Here is a 23,826-nt window from a genome sequence, read left to right on the forward strand (position 1 = left end):
AAAAAATGGCAGCATCAATAAAAAAAACAAAGCTTTTTAATAATTGTTGCGTCTAAATGAAAATTTAATGGCAGTATTATTTTTTACATAGTCATACTATATTCATGTAAAGCAATGCAATGGATGCCTTATCAACACGCACAAAACAACTTGTAAAGACAGCTCAAGCACTGCAAAAGCACTGTAAAAATGTACATTCATCTTATCCAAAGCAATTCAGCTTAAATCATTCTCATTTGGTGCTTGATAAGTCCCTGAGGTTTGAAATGTAAAAACTGACATTAATCTTTGGTGAACTTAAAGGTTCCTTCCTTTAATGGCTCATTTCGGATTGCGTATGATTGTGCTGATTAAGTCAAAACCAATATTATGAGCTGTTTTGCTAATTGCCTTGTTTTATGATTTCGAAGCCCTGCCCTGGTGTGCCGAGGAAGAAAAGAATGGGGAATAGAATGCACTATGATGCATGCTGAAGCCTGTTTCCTGAAGGGACTACCAGACAGTGTCCCCACCACAAGGAAGTAATGCACTATGAGTAAGTAATGAACTATAAGCTCCCAGACGAAAATACCTTCAGATCAGGTATGCTAATACATGTTATAAATGTCACTTTTTACACTAAAGGACTGTTCTCAAGGACGTATACCCTACTCCTACCCCAATCACAGAACAAGTGCCATAGGCGTAAAAGCTTTATTATATTAGTACTAATACATATTTATCACATTCTCAGATTTTCCGTTTTTAAAAAATAAAATAAAAAATAACTACAATTTTATTAATTAGGGTCCAGACACTTTAAAGGATCTGGAAATATTTTCGCCCATTTTTTTTTCCCCCCTTTCACATCACATCTTTTGTTTTCCTGTAATACCAGTAGATTTTATCAAACTTGTTTAGAAGTATGGTGAAGTCCCCAAACATCTAGATGTTTCTTTCATTTTATCATCGTAGAACCATAATTATTTACTCATTAAAGGAAAAACATTTTTAAATAACAGTTCAAGTTTTTAAATTTTCAGGTTTTTCCTCAGATATACAAACAGACTAGTAACATGTCTTTTGGCCTGACTATTTCTATGCCTTCGATGGGGCTCTCATTGCATAGTGTAAAACAAAAATATATCTTTACTTGATATTTTACTTAATTACGTATTTCACCAATGTCACAGGTTAAATAGTTCACCCAAAAATGAAAATTCTGTCATTATTTATTTACCCTCATGTCGCTTCTAACCTGTATGACTGATCCCATGACCAAAGGTTGTAATGTCATGTCAGACGTTTGGTCACGAGACGCAATGAGAACCAACAAGGTTTCATGTTATCGACATAGCTTCTTAAATTTCATTCTATTCATCGTACAAAATGATTGTTGCTTCAGAAGACATGGATTGTAGCTTATTGGTAGCACTGATTAATATTATGGTGGTTTTATGGTGTTTTGTTGTCCTTTTTCGAGTTACTGTTCACTTACATTACATGAATAAACCCTTTTTAAATATTGACCTTTTGTGTTCATAGTCATACAGGTTTGAAGTGACATTAGGGTGCGTATATAATGACATAATTTTCATTTATGCTGACCTATTCCTTTAAAGCTGAAGTATGTAACCTTTTCTGTATTAAAATACTCCTATTCGTAGGTTTTTACAGTTTTTTACAGTTATTTTCTCAAAAACTGTAAGCACTGTGTCTCTATAGCTCAATGAAAATCCTCTGTTTGTTTTATGCGACCCATCTGTACAAACACAATTACATTCAGAAAGCTGTTGAAAACAGCTTCCACACTGTTTATAATTTAAAAAGTTTATTTTTGCATGTCTATTTGTTGTCGCAGAAATTACATACTTCAGCTTTAAGGCTGAGTTTCTTGGTCACCATTTATAGAACACCTACTATTCCACAACATTCTCATGCATTTCTCTGTGTAATTCAATTAAAATACCTCTATCTACTCTGTATTATCAGAGGAGTACACAGTGCTTCTTGGCCACCACAGGCTGTGGACTGAGGAAGGCACGCACTGCATCTGCGAACACGTCCTTGATGCCATCCTGATTGAGTGCAGAGCACTCCAGGTACTTGATGGCATGGATGTGTCGAGCCAGAGCCTGGCCCTGCTGCTGCGTGATGGGTGCCTGATTCTGCTCCTTGAGCTTCTTCAGCACATCTGCATCATTGCGGAGGTCACTCTTGGTGCCCACCAGCAAGATGGGCACACTGGGACAATGGTGCGTCACTTCTGGGTGCCACTTGTGCTTGACGTTCTCATATGATGGTGGACTGGAGATTGAGAAGCAGATGATGAAGACGTTGGTCTGTGGATAGGAGAGCGTACGCAGGCGGTCGTACTCTTCCTGGCCGGCTGTGTCCCACAGATTAAGGCTAATGGTGCGGCTGTCCACGCTGACTTGCGAGCTGTAGTTGTCGAACACGGTGGGAATGTACTCCTTGGGAAACGCTCCGGTCGTGTAGGAGATGAGCAGGCAGGTTTTTCCGACTGCTCCATCCCCCACCACCACACACTTGATGCTCTGCATGATAAAAAGGTGAGCACTATACTTCAGCAGTCTGTGGAGAAACACAGAGACACAGCACTCTCTATTAGTGCAGGTCATGACAAGTAACTCGATTAGCCCTTTTCATAATACTGTTTCAAAGCAGCTGAAAATTATGCCTTATTTAGTTTAAGCCCCTAGTGAGCAATCCGAAAGAGACAAAAACAGTACATGGATGGATAAATGAATGGATAGTTTATTAGATGAAACATTGGTCGAATAATAAATATATAGAGGGATAGGTGGCTGAGCCACTGGCTACAGGGGCATAGAAAGGGTACTTTTACATCTCTGAATTGGGTGTATGAAAGCTTCAGTGGAAAGAAAGATTTACACACATGCAAATAGACGGACAAATGGAAGAGATAAAAAAAGAGAACATAAATGTTTGTTTTCATGCAAATATGCAGTGGGTTGAGATCATTTGTGCCTTTATGAAGCACTGTTTTGAATATACAGTCACACTAAACCAGTTCCTTCTACTTCCCCTGACAGTCCTAGTGATAAGCTGTATATCTTTTAACATAATTCACCTCTCACTTGTAAATTAAGGAATAGGGATCATGCATCTTACCCAAAATACACAAAAGTTCTCCCTCCATTTTTCCTATTCCACTCCATTTGGTCATATTCTCTGTAGAAAATACTGTATGTGAGAGGCCTAAATTAAGGCTTCATAGAGCATGTATGTGCTGGAAAATGTTAAAACAAGAGGAATTTGGTTTGAGCCAATTCTTGAGGATGTTTCAAGTGAGTAAGGGAATGATGAAATACACATATTTGTAGATGTTTGACATTTGGGGATAGTCAGTCCTAGGCAGTTGTCGATTTGCAAAACAATAAAAAAAAACAACATTCAAGGGCGGTGGTGGTATCAAACTTAAAAAAATAAAAAATGTAATGTGGTCTAACCATAAAGTAAAATGTATTATAATACTTTATTTGCACCTTGAATACTTGAGAATAAACAACTTTATCATTCATTTCAAAACATTTTTGAAACCCATTTTTCTAGATGCAAAATATTTTTATAAATATCATGAATTTTTGTGTCAAAAATATCAAGATGTTTTCTCCGGATTACACCACATGATCAGAAGAAAATGTGCCTTTTAATAAAAATGTCTTACTGTCTTGAGGGTCCTTTTTTGTGGTTATTAAGGTAATCATATACAAAAAATACATATTGGTTTAACCAATTTGGTGGTAAAAACATTAATCATATATTAAAACAATAGGTTCACTGCTTATTTTATTTATTTAAGAAACAACAATAAAAGATTATCCTGCAGTAGTCATGCCAACATTTATAATTTCAAGAATTTCAGCTTTTAATTTTGTTTTTTTGTTTTTTAATGTTTCTGGACACCATGACATTTTTTTTTTTAAGCCCCAGAAAAAATATCAATATGACATGAAATGTAAAAATGTTTAAATATGCCAATCATAGAAGAAATGTATTCAAGTAAATGTTTATTGTTAATTGCATTTTTCTTTATCTTTAGTTTAGATCTGGTCTTGACAAAAAAATAAATAAATGAGCCCTTATTACATATGGCCATAATATCCACCTGTTACCATCTGTTATTGTATTTTAAGATTAATTTTGTGAATAGAATCCTCATTATGATCATGAAAGAAACAGACACTCTTTCCACTTTTTTTCACTCTTATAACCAAACTAGTAATGGAAGGTTGGGCTGTTTCTATGAAGGATCCTTAAACAGAGGTGCAAAATGATTTTCTACACACCAAAAGCTATTTATGGGTGAAACCCTGAAAATCGTTTGAGTTTAAAACACATGCATGTTGTAACTGTACACTTGTCATAGCAATATCTTACATTCTGTTCTCATCTTTTTAAAGAAATACAAATTGTTTCCTTGAATTGTTCTTGGCTGTTTTTGAAAGTCCAAAAAACTTTTGAAAACTTGCAGTAACTCAAGTGGTGTAAGCTTCATGTGAACAATAGGAAGGACAAGTCAACCCATTGCTAAACTCACACCTGTTTCTGTTTGACGATGGTGTTTTCAGAAAACTGGCGCCTTTTTACAGTGGAGAGAGCTTGTGCGCTCATGGTTGTCAGATTGCACAACTTAAGCGCCACACTGGTAGAATATTTCCAAACTGTGCAAGTGTACATATCTGATTGAGGGATTAAACCTCTTGAAATCTAGCAACCCCAAATGTGTTGAAATCTAATTCCGATTAGCTAATCGGCATTATTTAAAGTCTGTTATTTATCAAATGCAGAGAATTAAACATTTTACTTGCATGATTATTTCTAATACATGAAACAATTAATATAAAGGGGATGGTAAGGGGGGTTTATAATGGGGATGGTTTATGGCATCCACTCGCATCCCCCTCAGCTCAAGCCCTGGTCCTAGGGAAACATGTCCAGCTGCAGTTTTTGTGGAAAAGGAGCCAGAAAACAGATTGATTGATGAGTTTGCTCATTACAACAGAGGTCAGCATAAAGTACAGTCAGCAAAGCACTTTATAAATTCTTTCAACAGCTGTTTAAAAATCAGTTGATGTCTGTTAATAAAAAAATTACATATTTGTTCAAACTTGTTACATGTTAAAGGGATAGTTCACCCAAAAATGAAAATTCTGTCATTTACTCTTATATTGTTCCAAACTTTCTTCTGTTGAACACAAAAGGAGATGTTAGGCAGAATGGCAGCCTCAGTCACCATTCACTTTCATTGTATGGGGGAAAAATGCAATGAAAGTCAATGGTGACTGAGGCTAACATTCTGCCAAACATCATCTTTTGTATTCTACAGAAAAAATAAAGTCAAACAGGTTTGGAACAACATTAATAAATGATAACAAAATTTTAATTTGTGATCTCGCACATCAACAAGAAACAGAGCTGAAGAGTTGCAACCAAAAGCTCTCAGAATTCCCTCCCTCTTTCTTTCTTTCTTTCTCACTTATTCCAAGAGTCTGGCAGATGTTTGACCCCAGGAGAAAGGAGTGAGATGGACTCTGCCCAGTCTCCGGAGACACTACAGAGAAAAATACTCCAAGCCCTGCCCTCAACTGCAAGCCATAACACAATGTGGTTAGTGAACCTAAAGCTCAGTGAAACAATAATGACAGCTCAGTCTGTGTGGAGTCTTCTCTCCTGTCACTCAATCTCTTACAACACGGGTTTCTCACATCACAATACTAATATTTTTCAGAATAACAGTACAATGGAGAAGAAGATTAAATATGTGTATTATTTTTATCTTCTTGCCCTTATGAGAAATTACTAGAGTATTACTAAAGCTATGTTCTGTAGCGTACCACTAAAGTATAGGCCTATGTAAGGCTTGAGAAAAATAATGACGCATGCAAATCATCTATATAAGCAAGCAGAGAATCGACAATCCAAAAGGCCACTAGTGTGGCAGAAAAAGGAGAACTTAGATTGCAAAGTGTGCAATAAAAAAAGTGGTCACCTATTTATCCGTCACTCACATTCTTTTTGGAAAGTGTAGCAGTTAGTTTACCCATTCTTCACTACACATTCCAGCCTCCAGTTAAAGTGGTTCCGTGGAACACAAAAGGATGTTAGGCTTGGTGTATGTTATTCACTTCAGTGTAGTGGGGAAAAATGATGCAATGAAAGTGAATGGTGACTGAGACCTAACATTCTGCCTAACATCTCCTTTTGTGTTTTACAGAAGAAATTAAGTCATACAGGTTGGATTCTTGAACAAGGCAGAGCTCATTTCCTGCTACTTTAAAACTGAAACTAAATTACTGTCTACATGGTCATACAGTCACGATCTTCTGAGTACTAAACTGCAACTAAAAATATCCTGTTATTGCATATTTATTCCTCTGTATTTGTAACCTAAGCATGAGAAAATGAGAGAGAGCGAGAGCTGATCATGGTAAATTGTCACCACAATTTAAGACACGGCATGTCACAGTCTTTCCAGTGACTCAGAGGGCCCCTTTGTGTCATTAAGGAGATTCAGCTGTTTTGAAATGGTATTTTTGCATTAAGAAATTCCCAATAACTGCTCTGAGGTTTTTTAGGGTAGCTGCCCTCTCCTCCACTGTGACAGGTGAGTGTGGAAGATCTTGATCACAAATAGGCCATTATGTTTCCAACTAGAATGAACACAGACGGTTAAAATATAGCACAGCGTTCTTCATAGCAGACACATATATGGCTCGTTTCTGACAATGAATGCAGGGAAAGGATTGAATGGACCATATGGTTCTGAAATAGATTGAGATCTCCACTTCTGCATGGATTTGTTAAAATTAGGATGTCTCTCAGTTCCTCATTCCATGTGGAAATCCCAGTCTTAAATTTATTTTCTCAAAATGCGCACAATCTTCCATTATTCACATATGGCAATATTATGTTTTCACATTAACCTATGTCTACAACCACATCACAGAACACCAAGAGAACTTGTGAGATAGAATATTAACAGACATATTGTGTTATTGAGCAAAAAATAAATACAGAATTCACAGATATTGTCTTCACAACTGTTCTAATCAAAAATCTTAATTATAGTAGACTATACATTACTGTCCTGTGCATTACTATCTGGGAGTGGCCCTGATTTCAGCTGTCTGATTTAAAACACCCTAAACTTTGCTCATTAAGTCAATGCTGAAGCATCGAGCACTGGTCGACCACGAGAACGATACATGAAATTCTTGGCAAAATACCGAACACATATTCCGATATAGAGAGCTGCTTGAGCGCAATTTATTTTCGATAAATGCAGTCAGAAGTGAATAACACTCGGGTTAACAGCTTCGAGATGCTGTCCAACACACGCTATAGGCTGTATGTCACAATACTATATAATAGTATTTAACAAATGGCTTTGCACGAATATAATGGGTCTTACCAAACATAGCAGATGCTCTTCTAGACCGTAATCCCGCTGCTGTGGATGTGAGTTATTGAAGTCTGTAGGAAGTGAGTGTGAGAGGAAGTTAATGGCTTAACGGCATATTTGAGGAAGTTTACCGAAGTACATGAGGCTATGAAAAAATGTATGAGGGCGTAACAACCTGTCTAAGCGCGCGAGCGACCATTGAATCAACGAATTCGCTCGCGTGCTGTGTCAGCTTCACTCATTAAAGGGCGCGTTCTAGTTTTTGTCGCGTCGCTCGCTTGCAGTGTATGCGATGTAGAACATGCATCACAGAGAAAGCACGCATTTGACACAAATGACAATTTTAGAAATCTGATGATTTGGCGCTTTAATTTGGTCAAAGATGTTTGACGTGCAGCTCTGGCGACACACGGAAGCGACACAAGTGCATTTTAATAAATTAAAATGATTTCACTTTTAGGCCCACAGCAGCGCAACATTATAAATAGTTTATATTCTTTTTAACAAGACTATAAAATTGTAATTGATTGAAAATGAACATTATAAATACCATTACTTGTACTAGGGACTTCAAAGACACAGAATAACTCATAAAAACAAGTTGAGTCAGACACACATATCTCTTCCCGTAATAAAGTTGTAGGTGTTGTTTGTTACCATGATGATCACCATTTCCACCACAATTAGAACAGTTATGTAAGATTGCAGAATCTTTGGGTCAGTCACAATTTTCTTTATTGATGTCTGTGCTGGCTAACACCATATGGAATTATTGTAATAATAATAATATAGGTTTTGGTGGCAAGTTTTCCCCATGGGTGGGCAGTTGCTTTGATTCTGGGCAATGTGCTAAAACTCAGAACTCGGAACAATTTAGGCTACATCTTCACAGGTATCATCTTAAAGTGACGATTTAAATTTATCTAATAATTTTCTCAAATTTATGAGAAAATTATGCCATTTGTGTATGGCTTTCTTTCTTCTGCAGAAAACTAACAAAGATTTTTAAAAGAATATCTCAGCTCTATTGGTCCATACAATGCAAGTGAATGGTGACCTAAAATTTGAAGCTCCAAAAAGCTCATAAAGGCAGCATAGAAGTAATTCATATGACTTGAGTGGTTTAATCCATGTCTTCAGATGTGATATAAGTGTACAAACAGATCAATATTTAAGTATTCAGAAAACAGTTTTGAAAACAAAGTTTATTTTTGCAATCCTGTTTGATGGCGCAAGTGGCACAAAAATTACATACTTCCCTGCCCAGAAGGTGGCGATATGCACAAAGAATGTGAATCAACAAAAGCAAAAGAAGAATGTGAAAGTGGAGATTGATTGTAAAAAAAAAAAAAGTACTTAAATATTGATCTGTTTCTCACCCACACATCATATCGCTTCAGAACATATGGATTTATTCTATTGGATTTGTATGGATTATGTTTATGCAGTATTGGGCAAGCTACTCAAAATGTAGCTAGCTAATCTACCAACTACTCAATAAATAATTTGTTAAGCTATGCTAAAAGCTACACTTCAGAAAAGGTAGCAAGTTACACTACAAGCTACATGCCAAAAGTAGCTTGCTACATTTAAGCTGCTAAATATCTTTTCAGCTGCAGATGTACAGAGCACACTGTCATAGACAAATAACCTAAAAGTATTCATATGACGTTTATCAAATCCATGATACTGTATATTACAGTTTAGTGCCAAACCTATGAGCATGTAAAAACAACAATGTGTTCAAACCCATGTGTTCAACATGTAAAATCACAGATTTTTACATATTTAAACTATCTCTACAAACCCATAAACATTTTAACGTAGTGTGTGTGTGTGTGCGCATATCTCTGTAATAACAATGTGATTTCTGATGGTATCAGATAGTAATACCTTGGTACTTTCATATACAAATATTTATGTACCATTCTGTAGTTGCATGGTGCTTCAAAGTACTTAAAAAAATACCATGTTACTACCATGGTAATTTGATATATGATTACCATATTCATATACTATTGTATTTACATGCTGCTTCAAGGTAAGAAAACAAAATACCATGGTACTTCACAATATTACCACATTCATATACATTGTATTAACATGGTGCTCCCAGGTAATGGTACATGTCCAAAAAAACATGGTAATGTCATGGTACTTTTTTAAATGTTTTTGTGTAGGTGTTTTGGTTGGAAAATGTCTTTACCTGCAGAAGTTGTTCACAAGCTGCAAACGATAGGATGTATTTGCAGGTTTGGTTTCATCGATTGATTGTAGATCCAATACAACCAGCATTATCTTTACTTGCAGTGTTATAAAATATTCCAAGAGCAAGTGAGAGAGCACTCCAAATGATTCATCAGCATGAGTGCAAGCTTTCTGAGCCAATCAAATTGAATCGTGAACCGATTCAGACCGCTTTCCTATCACATTTGACTAATTCATTATAAAGAACCGACTCTAATGAGCGATTCATTTGTGATCAGACATCTTTAGTTTTAATTCAAATCTGGTGGTAGTAAACACTGGGTACAAGCAGGTATGGATTACTGACTGGGCCAATGGGGCCAGTACCCAGGGGCCCTTGACTTCCGGGGGGCCCTGGGCTTTAAGGTTGCGCGATCCAGTTTGGATGAAATGTAGTTAAGCTAATAGCGTCACTATTTGTAGCAAACCTACTGCATTTATGGTATTTTAATTAGCTTTTTGGTGCTTCAAAGTTCTGGCCACCATTCACTTACATTGTAGGACCAAAAGAGAAGAGATATTCTTCTTAAAAACTTAATATGTGTTCAACAGAAGAAAGAAAGTTATACATTTGGGATGAGAGTAATTGATGAGAGCATTTTTCATTTTTGGGTGAACAATACCATTAACTCTTAGCTACAATTATAACTCCTCTGAAAATATATAATTAAGTTAAAAACACTATCTTTTGGAAAATATCATGTATCAACCTTTTAAATGTTAACTGTAAACAAACATCTCTCATAATTTCTCGAAGCATGGTGAGTAGCCAATGTTCTCACCACCAGATGGCTGTCTTTCTGCTTTTTTGAGACCAAACATTAAAACCTCACACTTTATAATTCAAGACAATGTTGCTTTCCACACACAACCTCCAAAAGCAACGTCAAACGGATTCTTAACACCGAGAGGATTTTGATAAATCAGAAAAGGGACTTTGGAACCATGTAAGGAGCTTTTATTTATGCATTCGTGACAGCTGTTTGGACAAAAAAAGAAAAAAGTATAATGTCCCTACTTAACATTTGAGGAAGCGCGTGCCACAATAGATGGACAGATATTTTAAACCGTATTAATACAACTATTGATAACGGCGGGTCATTGATTAGCAACAACAGCGATGAGGAGGATACAAATGAATGTCGAACATCTCTAAAGTGTTGTTCAAACTTGTTGGAGCGTTCAAACTTGTTGGAGCGTATAAAAGGCAACATTTTCGCACCTGAGAGTTAAAACATCATACCATCAACTTCACACATCCACAGTCAACTCAAAATAACGTTTCTACCTGATTTGTCTCGAGGGTTCCCAGCCAATTCCAGCTTTTCAGAGCTTGACAGGTAAGCTAAGAGTTTTTCGAGAATCCCGATGAGTGTTTATAAAGTTTGTGCGACTTTTGTTGGTTTCCTTTCCCACAGTCTGACAGACATGAAGCGGAAAAACATGTAAATGCGGAATTTGACTGTACCAAAAGAGCCACATTTGTCGCTATTTTTGTTTTTTAAACAATGAGAGGATCCGAGCTTCTCTGTTTAAAAGTCACCTTTGTCCAATAGCTACGCAAACATCGCAAATTTAGTGTCACATGCGACTTACAGTAGTTTGGAATCTGTGTGAAAAGCCTCCAAATTCTTCTTATGTTTAAAGCATTTAGATTTTTTTTTTTTCTTTTTTTTTTCCATCATTTACTCACATTCATGACATCCCAGATGTCTTTTTCTTACTTCTGCAGAACACAAATTAGGTTTTTAGAATAGTATCTCAACTATGTATGTTCATACAGTGCGAGTGAATGGTGGCCAGATCTTTAAAAAAAAAAAAAAGCCCATACAAGCAGCATAAAAGTAATCCATCTGTGCATGCATCAAGCACTAGGATGTGTAATCGAGTTTGAAATCATGATTGTGCTTTGAGACTGAAATGTCAAGATGTACAGTGAAAAAGTAGTTACATTTTGATCTATTCTCACCCAAAACCGATTGGAGTCCTTTGAATTTCTGTTATGCTATTATGTTACTTTATGTCCTTGTTGGAGCTTCAAAGGCTTTGTCACCATTTACTTGCATTGAATTGACCAACAGAGCTGAGATATTCTTCTAAAAATCTTTGTTTGTGTTCCGCAGATGAAAGAAAGTCATACGTATCTGGGATGGCATGAGGGTGAGTAAATGATGAGAGAATTTTCTATTTGGGGGGAACTATTACTTCAAGCGTAAGAAGCATTTGGAGGCTTTTCACATTACACTATAGTACACTATACTGTAAGCAATGTTTTGTCAGGTAACCTAGAAAATTTGCTTTGTGTGGTAACCGTTAAATTTACTGTTTTTATTTGACTAAAAATTAAATGTTATTCAACCTGACAAATCAATGTTACACCAGCAAAAGTACTTTTTATGGGTTACATCAAGTAGAAATTGATCCTTGAAGTAGCAATTGCAGGTTATCACTTTTGTCAGTGTATTTCTATACCCAACATTCATGTATGTTCCACAATAGTTTGCCTCAATGTTTCAATATGTCTTCCATGTTGGCAGATTAATGCTTTGTTTTGTTCTGAAACCTTCTCTCTCTGTTTTAAGTTCAGAATGGATTCACTGAGATATGCCAGAGATTGCATGTACATTGCATGCCTTTGCTTCTTCTGGGGGAGTGCAGCAGACCAACCCAGCCTGACAAGGCACCTACAGTCTGCCAATGAATTGTCCGGTAGGAAATCGTCATTCAGTTGAACCAATCAGTGCTATTTTCAGTGCTTTGTGTCTGTATAAAGTGCATTTTATGTGTTACACAGTGCTCCCTATGGGATAGTGTGTTTGTTGGAGAGTTTGAATGATTTTGTGTAGTACAAAAAAAATAAGTGCTGAACTATATATTTCATTGGTGACACTGACAAATATTTACATGTGTAAAACACCAAAACACTTTTCACTCCCCACTACTGCTAACCAAGAATAGGAACATGTTTGTCTTGGAAAAATGGATTGAGTCCCTCCTTTAATGCAAGTCTATGGATTTGGAAGATTCTGTACTCTTCAGTCGATTTTCACAGTTTTTATGGCTTAAAAGTCTGCTTGCTTTGAAAAGTAACAGCACACATCTCTTCAACAATCTGTATGATTTGAGATATTCTTTATGTCCATAATACAAACAAAAAGGGATGCACCAATGCATCAAAATTTAGGGTAAATCCCAAACCCAAAATATGACCAATAGTAATATAGATTTTTGCCTCAGTGGTTTTGTAAATGCACAGTTTGACAAATGGTTCCATGAGAGAGGTGAACACCGAATAGATGCCCCTCAGAGGTCATGAGTGGAGGCTTCTGGAGTATGTTACCCTTGCAAGGCAGCTAGATTTGATCCCACATGCCATCCAATTTCATTCAATATCCCATTGTGCTTTGATGCTAATGTTCAGTTTCCACTTAAGACATTGTTCCTTGACTCATTAAAAAAAAAAACTCTTTAAAAGTACAAATGTAGTCTTCTTGAAAGTTTTTGCAATCACTGCACTCGGGACAGGCATCGAGGATGGGATGACCTATGAACTGGAGAGTTTCTGTTGTTCTATTTATTATTTATTGCAATAATTTTGTTTGCACAGTAAACAAATAGTCTTTAAAATGGGTTCTCAGGTCATCCATCTGTTCCCATCTCAGGCCCTCTTCTGGGGTTTGTTTAAAACTGACATGTCTTTTCAGGTGGATTCTCTTAGGATGCATTTGGCAAAGAGTAAATTGGATTTAGTAGGCCCAGGGCTGTGTTGACATTATCCAACTGTTTTAGATAAGGACTAAGCATCTCATTGTCTAGCGAAATGCATTCCCGAAAACATTTCTCCTGTTGTAGGAAATGGTGAGGTTTTCAGCATTATCTCCCTTTGATTTTAAGAGCTGCAGAGTCACTGTGGATGGAGATTGTTTTAATAGCATGCAAGAGGAAATGCTACCTTTTTGAAAAAATTGGAAATTATTTTCATAAGTACCCATTTAGTAGACTGATGAACCGTGAACAGACTGATCTCACAGAAACAGTAGTTGGTGTATGCTTAATCTGTAAACAGTAGCAGAAATCGGTCTATGCTTACCAAAATGTGAAACTCTGCCCCTGGTGGCCAAAGTGGTAAGTGTTGTTGGGTGACTGGGCACATTTTTCCGGGTGTAATGTCCACAGAGGGGTGGCAAATGTTGTGAAGTGAGTTGTTTTCAGCTGTACATACTATATATCAATTCAAACACCAAACCTAAACCTAACCATCAGTGGAGTAGAAATGTAATGTAAGAGGGGGAAAATGAAACCCTCAATTCTTCACAGATTACGCAAAAGTGAGTGCTACTTCGTTTCTATGCAGTATCCGGACCTGGGTCTCCCACGCTGCTGACGAAACATGCTTCCATCCAGTAGTGCCACAGGTGATGGTAAATGCTTGAGCTTATGCATAAATGTCTGATAAGAGATGTCGCATATCGTTGAGTTTGCATAATGTGGCCGATCCTAAGGAACTGGAACTCACGTACACAATATGCTGACTTCCCATGTGATTATGCTGAAGTGAACGGGGCCAGTCCATAAACAATAAAATACACAAATTCAAAACTATAAAATTAAGTTCCAAAACTATAGCCATAAGTCCAAAATGTCACACATGCTAACATGATTTTTGTGTGATAAAATCAGGAAGTTTATCTCAGTTTACACTATTTACCAGATTACAGGATTTATGGTGTCATGTCGGCATGACAACGAAGTTGTAATATTGGATATAACTTCACAGATATGGTTAGTAAGCAATTATTGTTAACACGTATAATGTTTAGGCCTACTGGCTAAACTTTAAAAACTTTTTGTACTTTCATGTTTATGGACTTTAATTTTAAATTCACAAATTTAGCAAATATATATTTTAAAGAGAGAGAAAAAAGAAACAAGGGGCAAGTAGTAATCAAATTGAACTCAGAACATTCCTTTACCATTTTTGTGTACTTAATGTATAAATGATCATTCTACCTGTCCTGTATATCAGTGGTTCTCTACAACATTTGCTTCAAGAACCACACTTGACACTGGACATCATGACGTGACCTCGGAATATTTGTAATTTTTTATTTTGGAAATGTAGGAACAGCAGAAGTGTAATTTACCAGCCTAGCACATGGAACAAGCAGTGGTTCGAATACAGTTTTGTTTAGCCTTATTACCACTGAGTGATGTATTTGCTGCCAAAATACCTTACAATTTGGTTGGACACGCAGCCTTTGAGATCAACAACAAAACACATGGGAAGCATTTTAAAAAGTTGATAAGCTTATTCATTTTGCTATCCTAACTATGCATAATTATGGTTAGTGGAGAACCACTGGTGTATATTACCCATGTGGCCTGTTGTTATTTCATTTATGCCATTGTGGCTTTGTAGGTCTCCTTCTCTAAAAGGCTTTTTGCCTATTTCCTCATAAGGATGTGTAAATATAATTAATCACAAGCCAGTGGAGTTGTTCCAGCTCCAGTGTATTTAGACCTGTGTTAATATGTACTAAGGAACTCACAAGCCATGGCTAGACTCCAGTTAAACAAATACATGTTGAGCCTGTTTACATGCGCACCAATATACCGATTACTCGCAAAAATCTTCTTATTTAAAAAAATCAGACAAAGCAATAAATCTATGTTTACATCAAAACATGAAGACATATGTGCATGACACATGCATACATTGGATATGCCTGTAAGAACGCAAGTTAAGGTGTTTACATTCAACAAGAAATTGGGTTAATTGGCAAAAATCTCCCCATGTCGATCAGTTTATTCTTAAGCCATTTAAGGCCTTATGCTGATAAGGAAAGCCGTTTAATACATTTACAAGACCACACACATTGTCAGCGTATTAAGCATAATAGGTGTAAGAAGGTGCATGTAAACACACTTGGTTTCGTTATGCTGCTCTTGTTCTATATAGTCAACCTCACACTCAGACACACAGTTTTTGTGAATTTATTCTTGCAATAAATTTGATCACAATGGCTTAATGTAAGCTATATGGAAATGTGTGTTGATAAGTGGTTGACTGTAATTGTTTTTTCAGTGGCCAGTGGTTATATCTGGAGTGCTGGTAGGGCGGTGTCTGATACAGTATAATGCAGATCAATATTTGACAAGATACCAGTTTTTACTATAAAATTCTGCTTTTGCAGCGGAGGAGACCGCACAGGTATATGTACAGTGTATATATACAGTATATAACAAATATAAATGTGTATCTTTATTTACACATTGTCACATAAGCAACAGTTGTAATGACTGATTTAATTTTCACAAACCTTCAATTAAACAACACAGCTTTCGCTTTGGACATGACTGAGAAAGACTTGTGAGTCACTGAGTCACTTTTATAACAGTAACCACTCTGACTGATTCAGTGAAGGATTCATCGGATTGATTCAAACCGATAACTTGCTGATGAGTCATTTGGATTGATTAATTAAAAAAGCCAGATCATACAAGTCATTTGCTCATGAATGCACTGTATGTTTGGTTTTGAGTACAACCAACAAACACTAAAGCATAGAAAAAAAGTGTTGTTTTAGCTTTATTTTATGTTACACAGTTTTTTTTTTTATCTCATCACATTCAAACTGCAGGCTCACAGCTTGGGTAATATAGAATTTCTTTTGTTGTGGTGCAAGAAGCACGGTTTCATAAAATTTAAGGCATGTTATTTAATATTGCATGGCAGCAATCCAGCAGCATTTGGTACGTCTACAGATGATTGCTTATATTTGCAATGTTTCACTCAAACATATTTAAAAATTGGCTAGGCTAGTAGTAGATTTTGGAAACTCCTTAAGGGGAAACTACAACTATGTATCGGCCAAGTTGAGCTCACTGTTGACACTGTTGAGCTCAAATTATTAGCCTGCAAATGGCTGTAGCATGGATGTTGGCATTTCTGTAAGGGGTGTCTGATCTTGACCCTTGTGTGGCTTCATCCAGCTTAGCCAAAGGATGATATTAAAGGGTCTTTGTAAAGAGATCTGTCAATCCTCAAGGCTCCGCAAACTCTGACGCTCCTCTCAGATCTTTTTTAAAGGTCTCTGACAGCCAGTAAAGCAGACTAAAGGCCTTTGCACACCAAATGCGAATCTTAGCCGCAGTTTCTCACCACGATTAACATTTTGAATCGAAACATTGGATTACTAATGAGCCATTCTCACCTTGAGCGTGCAGACAAAGCTTTTTTTTCTCGGTGAGTGTGTCAATTTTTTGCCGGGCTATGAAATGCCCTGACCAATAAAGGAGCTGCTGTTGGTTTTGTTTTCCTCATTCTCTTTTATGCTTTTCATTCTTGGGTCAGCGACACAGGAAAAGAAATGAAGGAAACTGATCCTCTTCTGTGGGGTTTTATCAAATGCTAACAGTTGCCTGCACTATCTAAATTAAGCATAACACATTCTAGCTCTTAACTGTGTTGGACAAACATATTCTCACTCTCAAAGGGATAGTTAACTTAAAATAAAAATTCCGTAATTATTTACTCACCCTCACGTTGTTCCAAACCCCTATTACTTTTTTATGTTTATGTTTGCCAGAAATTTAGTCTCAATCATGATTCAGTTTCATTAGATGGAGAAAAAAACAAAGGCATAACATTCTGCATAACTTGTCATACAAGCTTGGAGCAATAAGTAAATAATTCAAATTTTTAAGATAGCTATCCATTCAAATATGAGGAGATTTTAAATGTTTTAGCATACATAATGTTTAAGTGGTGGTAAAGACAGCTGTCTTGCACACACAAAGATGATTCCATCACTTTAGTGAATGGGATGAATGAAATGCATCCAGGGAATTAAAGCATAATTTCTGAGGAAATGCCTGAAGCCCTCAACATTTCCCCTTCTGTTTGTTCTTCCTTGTCTCTTACTTCCATGTCAGCCATATGTTTCTCAGCTGTTTCAGTTGCAAATCGATTTGTCTCACTTGAACAAGCTCTTAGATGGGAAATTATTTTGTGTGTTGTTAAATTTGCGAGTAGCAGAATGAGTTGTACACATTACTATTTCTTCCAGGACTGTTGAGCTTAGTTTCATTAAAAAGCTAAACTGGATGCAGTGTCAACATTTGCAAACAGTTCTCTCGAGTCACAATGTTTTCTTAGTAATGCAGCAACCCCTTTGAGTGGTGCTAAAGTGTGTAGTGTTTTTTTTTTAATTTTTAGAAGACTGCAGGTTGTGGCATGTGTGTTTGTGGTTTTGTCATGCACTATTGTTTTACATGCTGGCGCACAGCCAGAATTAATGTAGCTGTGCAGATCTCACAATGTTTTAAGTGTTTCTTTGTATAGATATGACTGAAAGATCACAGTATAGTAATGGAATTGAAACACAAGCATCTTTAATTATATTATCATATTACTGTAAATTCTCTAATCATTTACTCACCCACATGCCATCCCAAATGTGAATGACTCACTTTCATCTGCTGAACACAAATTAAGATTTTTAGAAAATTATCACAGCTCTGTAGGTCCATACAATGCAGAGATTGAAACTGCACCTGGCTGAGGCACACTCTGATGTATCTTTTTTTTAAGGATTTTTAGACCATTTTAAATGGAAAACAAAACTAAAACACTTGATAACAATAGTATTGGTATTAGGATGTGGCTCCAGACATGATAGGGCACCACTTGGGATTTTTGCACAATGCAAGGCAGACACACTTTCCTACATTTCTGAACTATCACTGCATTATTCATCAGCAGGCTATCTGCGCTAAGGTTATGGGCTTTCATCATGTCATAAAACCAGTTGTTCGTGTTATCAACTAGATTTGTGCAAAGGCTAAACAGCACAGAATTTTCAAAGTGTTTCTTGATTAACTTTCTGTAGACTATGACGATTTCCACACGAAAGTCAGATGGTTGAGCAGTGGTAAAGTATTTCACCACTTTCTTTCCTTGCTGAGTGAAATTTTTATTTTTTATTTTATGGAATCAAGGGGGAGGAAACTACCCTGTTGTCTGAAGCTGGGTGGCTGCTTGATCTTGCATTCTTGGCTGATGTGACTGAGAAACTGAATCAGCTCAATCTTCACAGCACCGATTATATCACATATGGTTTTATCTTTACATTGTAACTGAAGGCATTTAAAGCCAAACTTAAATTTTATCTTCATCGATTGAAAAACCAAAGACTGCAACACTTCCCTTCAGTGGCAAAGATGTAAGAGACCCACACTGATGCAACTGAGTTTTTGGATGTACACCAGTATTGTGACCTCCTGTCCAGGCTTGGGCAAGAGCTTGAAGAAAGTTTCAGTGATTTTGACAAACTTGAGCCCTGTGTGGCATTCATTGCCAACCCTTTCATGGAAGTAGGCATTAGTGAGATTTCAGAGCAGATGGTTGAACTGTTCTATGTCAGATCTGTAGAGCTGGAGATGGAAGTGTTTAATCTACAAAATCATGTCCAGCTAAAATCTATGAAACATTCACACAATTTCTGGAGTCTGGTAGGCACAGTAAACTACAAGAACATCCACCAAGTAGCCTTCAAAGAATCTGCTTTATTTGGCTCTACATACCTTTGTGAAGCAGCTTATTCTGAAATGAATGTCATCAAATCTGAAATCAGATCAAGACTGACAGATGAACATTTACATGACTGCATAAGAGTAAACCTCAGTGCATACTCACCAGCATACAACTCACTTGTGGAATCCATGCAGTGTCAGTCAGCTCATTAACTGTGTGAATGCACTTCAATTCATGTGGCAAACATTTTTCTTTTAAATTTAGACTAATATTTTAGTTTTATATAGTTTAAACTTGAATTAATGTACACTGTCAGCCAAAAGTTTGGAATAATACAGATTTTGCTGTTTTGGAAGGAAATGTGTACTTTAATTCAGCAAGGTGGCATTCAACTGATCACAAAGTTCTGATTAAATCTAGACAGGCCCCATTTCCTGCAGCCATCATTCCAACACCTTATCCTTGAGTAATCATGCTAAATTGCTAATTTGGTACTTACAAAAATCACTTGCCATTATATCAAACACAGCTGAAAGCTATTATGTTCATTAAATTAAGCTTAGTATTGTATTTGTTTTTGTTTTTGAGTTGCCACAGTATGCAGTAGACTGTTATGTCTTAAGGTCAATATTTGGTAAAAAAAAAAAATGGCAAAAAAAGAAACAGTTTTCACTAGAAACTTGTCAGTCAATCATTGTTATGAGGAATAAAGTCTATACAATGCTTGAAATTGCTAAAAAAAACTGAAGATTTCATACAAAGGTTTACACTACAGTCTTCAAAGACATACATTCCGCAAAAATATAAACAAGGTATTAATTTTGTGAACGCAAAATGCTCCAGTTTCGCTTAACGGGCATGTAATGGCAAATGTCCGTGGTCATTGTGGGTTTATTCACGTAGTGTTAATAACAGGCAGTGAGACAGAGGAGATGCCCTGCTCAATTTCTGTGGAGCTGATAAAATGCAAGAAACAGATTCTCAAAGTCTTCCTTCATGAGAATTAAGGGCTTGTGAGCCTTAAAATAATGTGTGAAAGTTAAGAATTTAAGGCAGAAATATTTTACTATTGCATAATATAATATAATAGCTATACAGGTTGGCTGGGTTACAAAAGAAGCAAAAGAAAACAAAACATTGAAAAAGTCCAATGGATCAAAAATAAGATTATATATATATATATAGTAGAGTTATTTAGACATATTTTGATCATTAAAATATTATTTTAATTATTTTAAATTTTATACTTTTATATTTGATTGTAATTCATACGTTTTTGAAGCCTGTAAAGGAAATGATATACCCTTATTTAATTATATAACCCAAGCTAAATTTGTATAAATGACTTTAATTAATCGTCATAATGGTGAAACACCTAAAACAGACAATTAATCATCATAGTTCTAAAACAGACAATTAATCATCATAATTGAAATTATTTGTTTGACAATTAATTGTCAGCCAAATTTCACAATCCTGACCCCTAATTTTCATAATTAGGTTCCTACCTTGTGAATTGTTTTGTTATAAATGTGTATGAAATTTCAAAAAGTGACAACAGCTTGTATCATTATTAAAAATGTGATTTCATGACATCATATAAATTGATAGAATGTGACATTTAAAAATTTTAAAAAGCTAAAATGTGATCAAAATAAAAAAAAAATTACAATTACAATATACTATATTGCATGAATATATATGAAGAGGCCCCCTATCTCAGTTTACTTAATATATTTTTTGTTACATTATGCTTGCATGTCTTCAAAATTCTGGTGAGTAAATACAAAAAAGTATTGGCCAATGTTGATTCTTTCTCCAACATGATCGTAGAGGGTTGCTTTGTATATAAATGTGTGAAGAAATTTAAAATAAAAGTTTTTGATTTAGAATGGTTCTATAATATACTCCGATTCTGTTCTCTGGTTTTGAAAGACAACACACACACACACACACAGAGGAAAAAAAATAAGTAACTCTCAGCCACCTTTATTTTTTAAAAAGTAGTTCACCGAGTAAAAAAGGTTGGGGGCCCCTGGCCTATACGGACCAAACCAAGGAAAAATGCACCAGGTTGTGAAACAAATGCTACAAATGAGTCAGGTGTCAAAGTATAAATCTGGGACACAATAATTTAGCAGCTGTGCCTTGTTCTAAACATCGTTTAAATAGTCACACTATGGCTCTCACAGACTACATTACTGACTGTATGAGCATCACCCTCAAACTGAACTAACCTGTGACAATGGGCTCTAACACTGGGCCCTTACAATGGCACCACTATTGGCCCTGTTTTAGATTGGCACTGCAGGGGTTTCTCTAGTCTCAATCAGGACTCATGTAAAGTACAGGATCTGCTTAAGGGGGTGCTGAAAACTAATGGCATTTTCAGACCTGTAGCTCATTTGATTTGTTCTGAAACGGGCAAAATTGTTAAATGTTGCATTTTCTTCTTGGTTCGGTTTGCTTTCACAAGGGAACATTTAAAAGCGGACCAAATCTGTGCTAATAAAAGTCACATATGAGCAAGCTGTCCCCTCGTTGGTCACGATGTTTGTGCACTTTTCCGGGATTTAGCTCGTTCATGTATTCAAATATGTATATACCGGTTAAAATGATATACTGTACCTGTAAAAATGTGTCAACCGATCAAAATTTTCAAGTATTGTTTATGTGACGGTCATGCAAATCGTTGCTGCCTTGTACAAAATTAGCATTCCAGTCAGAGGTTGTGCTGCAAATAAACATTATCCATCACTCGGATGGATATTAGTTGTAAAATTTATGGTATGGTTGCTTCATTAGTTGCTTTTGCATTATTATTGCCTTGAAAAATGCCTATTTTCGCTGTCACAGAGCTCTCCCTTGCGGGAACATATACACACAGCAGAAAGAGTGAAGCCACATACAAAATAGTTTTTATCTGTCAAAATGTTGTGGATGCCGTCCTAACTGTGTTCCGCCACCCGCTATCCAAAAGAGAGAAGTGATCGTACTAAAATTACCTATTATAAAACAACTTCTATTTTAAATGTGGAAGTACACTCACCTAATGGATTATTAGGAACACCTGTTCACTTTCTCATTAATGCAATTATCTAATCAACCAATCACATGGCAGTTGCTTCAATGCATTTAGGGGTGTGGTCCTGGTCAAGACAATCTCCTGAACTCCAAACTGAATGTCAGAATGGGAAAGAAAGGTGATTTAAGCAATTTTGAGCGTGGCATGGTTGTTGGTGCCAGACGGGCCGGTCTGAGTATTTCACAATCTGCTCAGTTACTGGGATTTTCACGCACAACCATTTCTATGGTTTACAAAGAATGGTGTGAAAAGGGAAAAACATCCAGTATGCGGCAGTCCTGTGGGCAAAATGCCTTGTTGATGCTAGAGGTCAGAGGAGAATGGGCCAACTGATTCAAGCTGATAGAAGAGCAACTTTGCCTGAAATAACCACTCGTTACAACCGAGGTATGCAGCAAAGCATTTGTGAAGCCACAACACGCACAACCTTGAGGCGGATGGGCTACAACAGCAGAAGACCCCACCGGGTACCACTCATCTCCACTACAAATAGGAAAAAGAGGCTACAATTTGCAAGAGCTCACCAAATTTGGACAGTTGAAGACTGGAAAAATGTTGCCTGGTCTGATGAGTCTCGATTTCTGTTGAGACATTCAGATGGTAGAGTCAGAATTTGGCGTAAACAGAATGAGAACATGGATCCATCATGCCTTGTTACCACTGTGCAGGCTGGTGGTGGTGGTGTAATGGTGTGGGGGATGTATTCTTGGCACACTTTAGGCCCCTTAGTGCCAATTGGGCATAGTTTAAATGCCACGGCCTACCTGAGCATTGTTTCTGACCATGTCCATCCCTTTATGGCCACCATGTACCATCCTCTGATGGCTACTTCCAGCAGGATAATGCACCATGTCGAATCATTTCAAATTGGTTTCTTGAACATGACAATGAGTTCACTGTACTAAAATGGCCCCCACAGTCACCAGATCTCAACCCAATACAGCATCTTTGGGATGTGGTGGAACGGGAGCTTCGACTGCAAGATGCTATCCTATCAATATGGGCCAACATTTCTAAAGAATGCTTTCAGCACCTTGTTGAATCAATGCCACGTAGAATTAAGGCAGTTCTGAAGGTGAAAGGGGGTCAAACACAGTATTAGTATGGTGTACACCTCATACCTGTTTGATTTCTGAGCTCTTTTTTTCTGGTACACTTAGTAGTCACAAGTTCACTGGTTCATATACTCCCAGAGCACATTAAGGTAAATGGATATGCGTGCTGTCCGTAACAGAGGGGCTCGAGCACAGCACAGGACTAGGCTTGAGCTCTGAAATCTTCCATGTATGGACTATCTGACTAAAGCAAGAAATAGCAAGACAATGTTTTAAATAATAAAGGATGTAGTCTCTGGAATTGTTACCAGTGCGAGGGAAGCAATTGCTGATATATCCTTGTGATATGAGTGGCAGGCCTAGATGAAAAAGCTCCTCCCAAACTTTTGGAACTTCATTTAGTGTTTGTGCTATGAAATAAACTTTGGTTCTTTTCATTTTGATTGAAATGTTTTCAGCATAATTGCAGATAAGG

At 36.7% G+C, this 23,826-nt stretch overlaps 2 protein-coding genes across 10 annotated transcripts in view; one reads left to right on the forward strand and one right to left on the reverse strand.

Annotated features, from left to right (window-relative positions):
* Nucleotides 1-528: 528 nt before the first annotated feature.
* On the reverse strand, nucleotides 529-11,792 carry LOC127625322 (rho-related GTP-binding protein RhoG-like). Of its 3 annotated transcripts, none has more exons than XM_052100558.1 (2): nucleotides 10,965-11,792; nucleotides 529-2,574 (listed from the first exon to the last, which is right to left on the reverse strand). In XM_052100558.1, exon 2 carries the CDS (start codon nucleotides 2,541-2,543, stop codon nucleotides 1,968-1,970), a length of 576 nt encoding a protein of 191 aa, XP_051956518.1. In that variant the 5' UTR covers nucleotides 2,544-2,574; nucleotides 10,965-11,792; the 3' UTR covers nucleotides 529-1,967. The 3 variants fall into 3 exon arrangements, with proteins under 3 accessions (XP_051956518.1, XP_051956517.1, XP_051956516.1); XM_052100557.1 differs by lacking the exon at nucleotides 10,965-11,792 and adding an exon at nucleotides 7,439-7,584; XM_052100556.1 differs by lacking the exon at nucleotides 10,965-11,792 and having other exon boundaries at nucleotides 529-5,191.
* Nucleotides 2,423-23,826, forward strand: part of LOC127625317 (stromal interaction molecule 1-like) — a 55,104-nt gene continuing 33,700 nt past the window's right edge. Inside the window, exons 1-4 of one of the 7 annotated variants that reach the window (XM_052100544.1) lie at nucleotides 2,425-2,552; nucleotides 5,514-5,634; nucleotides 11,800-11,836; nucleotides 12,259-12,385. In XM_052100544.1, coding sequence (XP_051956504.1) covers nucleotides 11,831-11,836; nucleotides 12,259-12,385 — 133 coding nt within the window. In that variant the 5' untranslated portion in view covers nucleotides 2,425-2,552; nucleotides 5,514-5,634; nucleotides 11,800-11,830. Of the gene's footprint in view, nucleotides 2,553-5,513; nucleotides 5,635-10,048; nucleotides 11,017-11,799; nucleotides 11,837-12,258; nucleotides 12,386-23,826 lie in introns of those variants that run through there. The other 6 variants (XM_052100547.1, XM_052100550.1, XM_052100543.1 and 3 more) reach the window with 6 other exon arrangements.

This window comes from Xyrauchen texanus, chromosome 31 (genome assembly GCF_025860055.1).
Source record: "Xyrauchen texanus isolate HMW12.3.18 chromosome 31, RBS_HiC_50CHRs, whole genome shotgun sequence".
NCBI lineage: Eukaryota > Metazoa > Chordata > Actinopteri > Cypriniformes > Catostomidae > Xyrauchen > Xyrauchen texanus.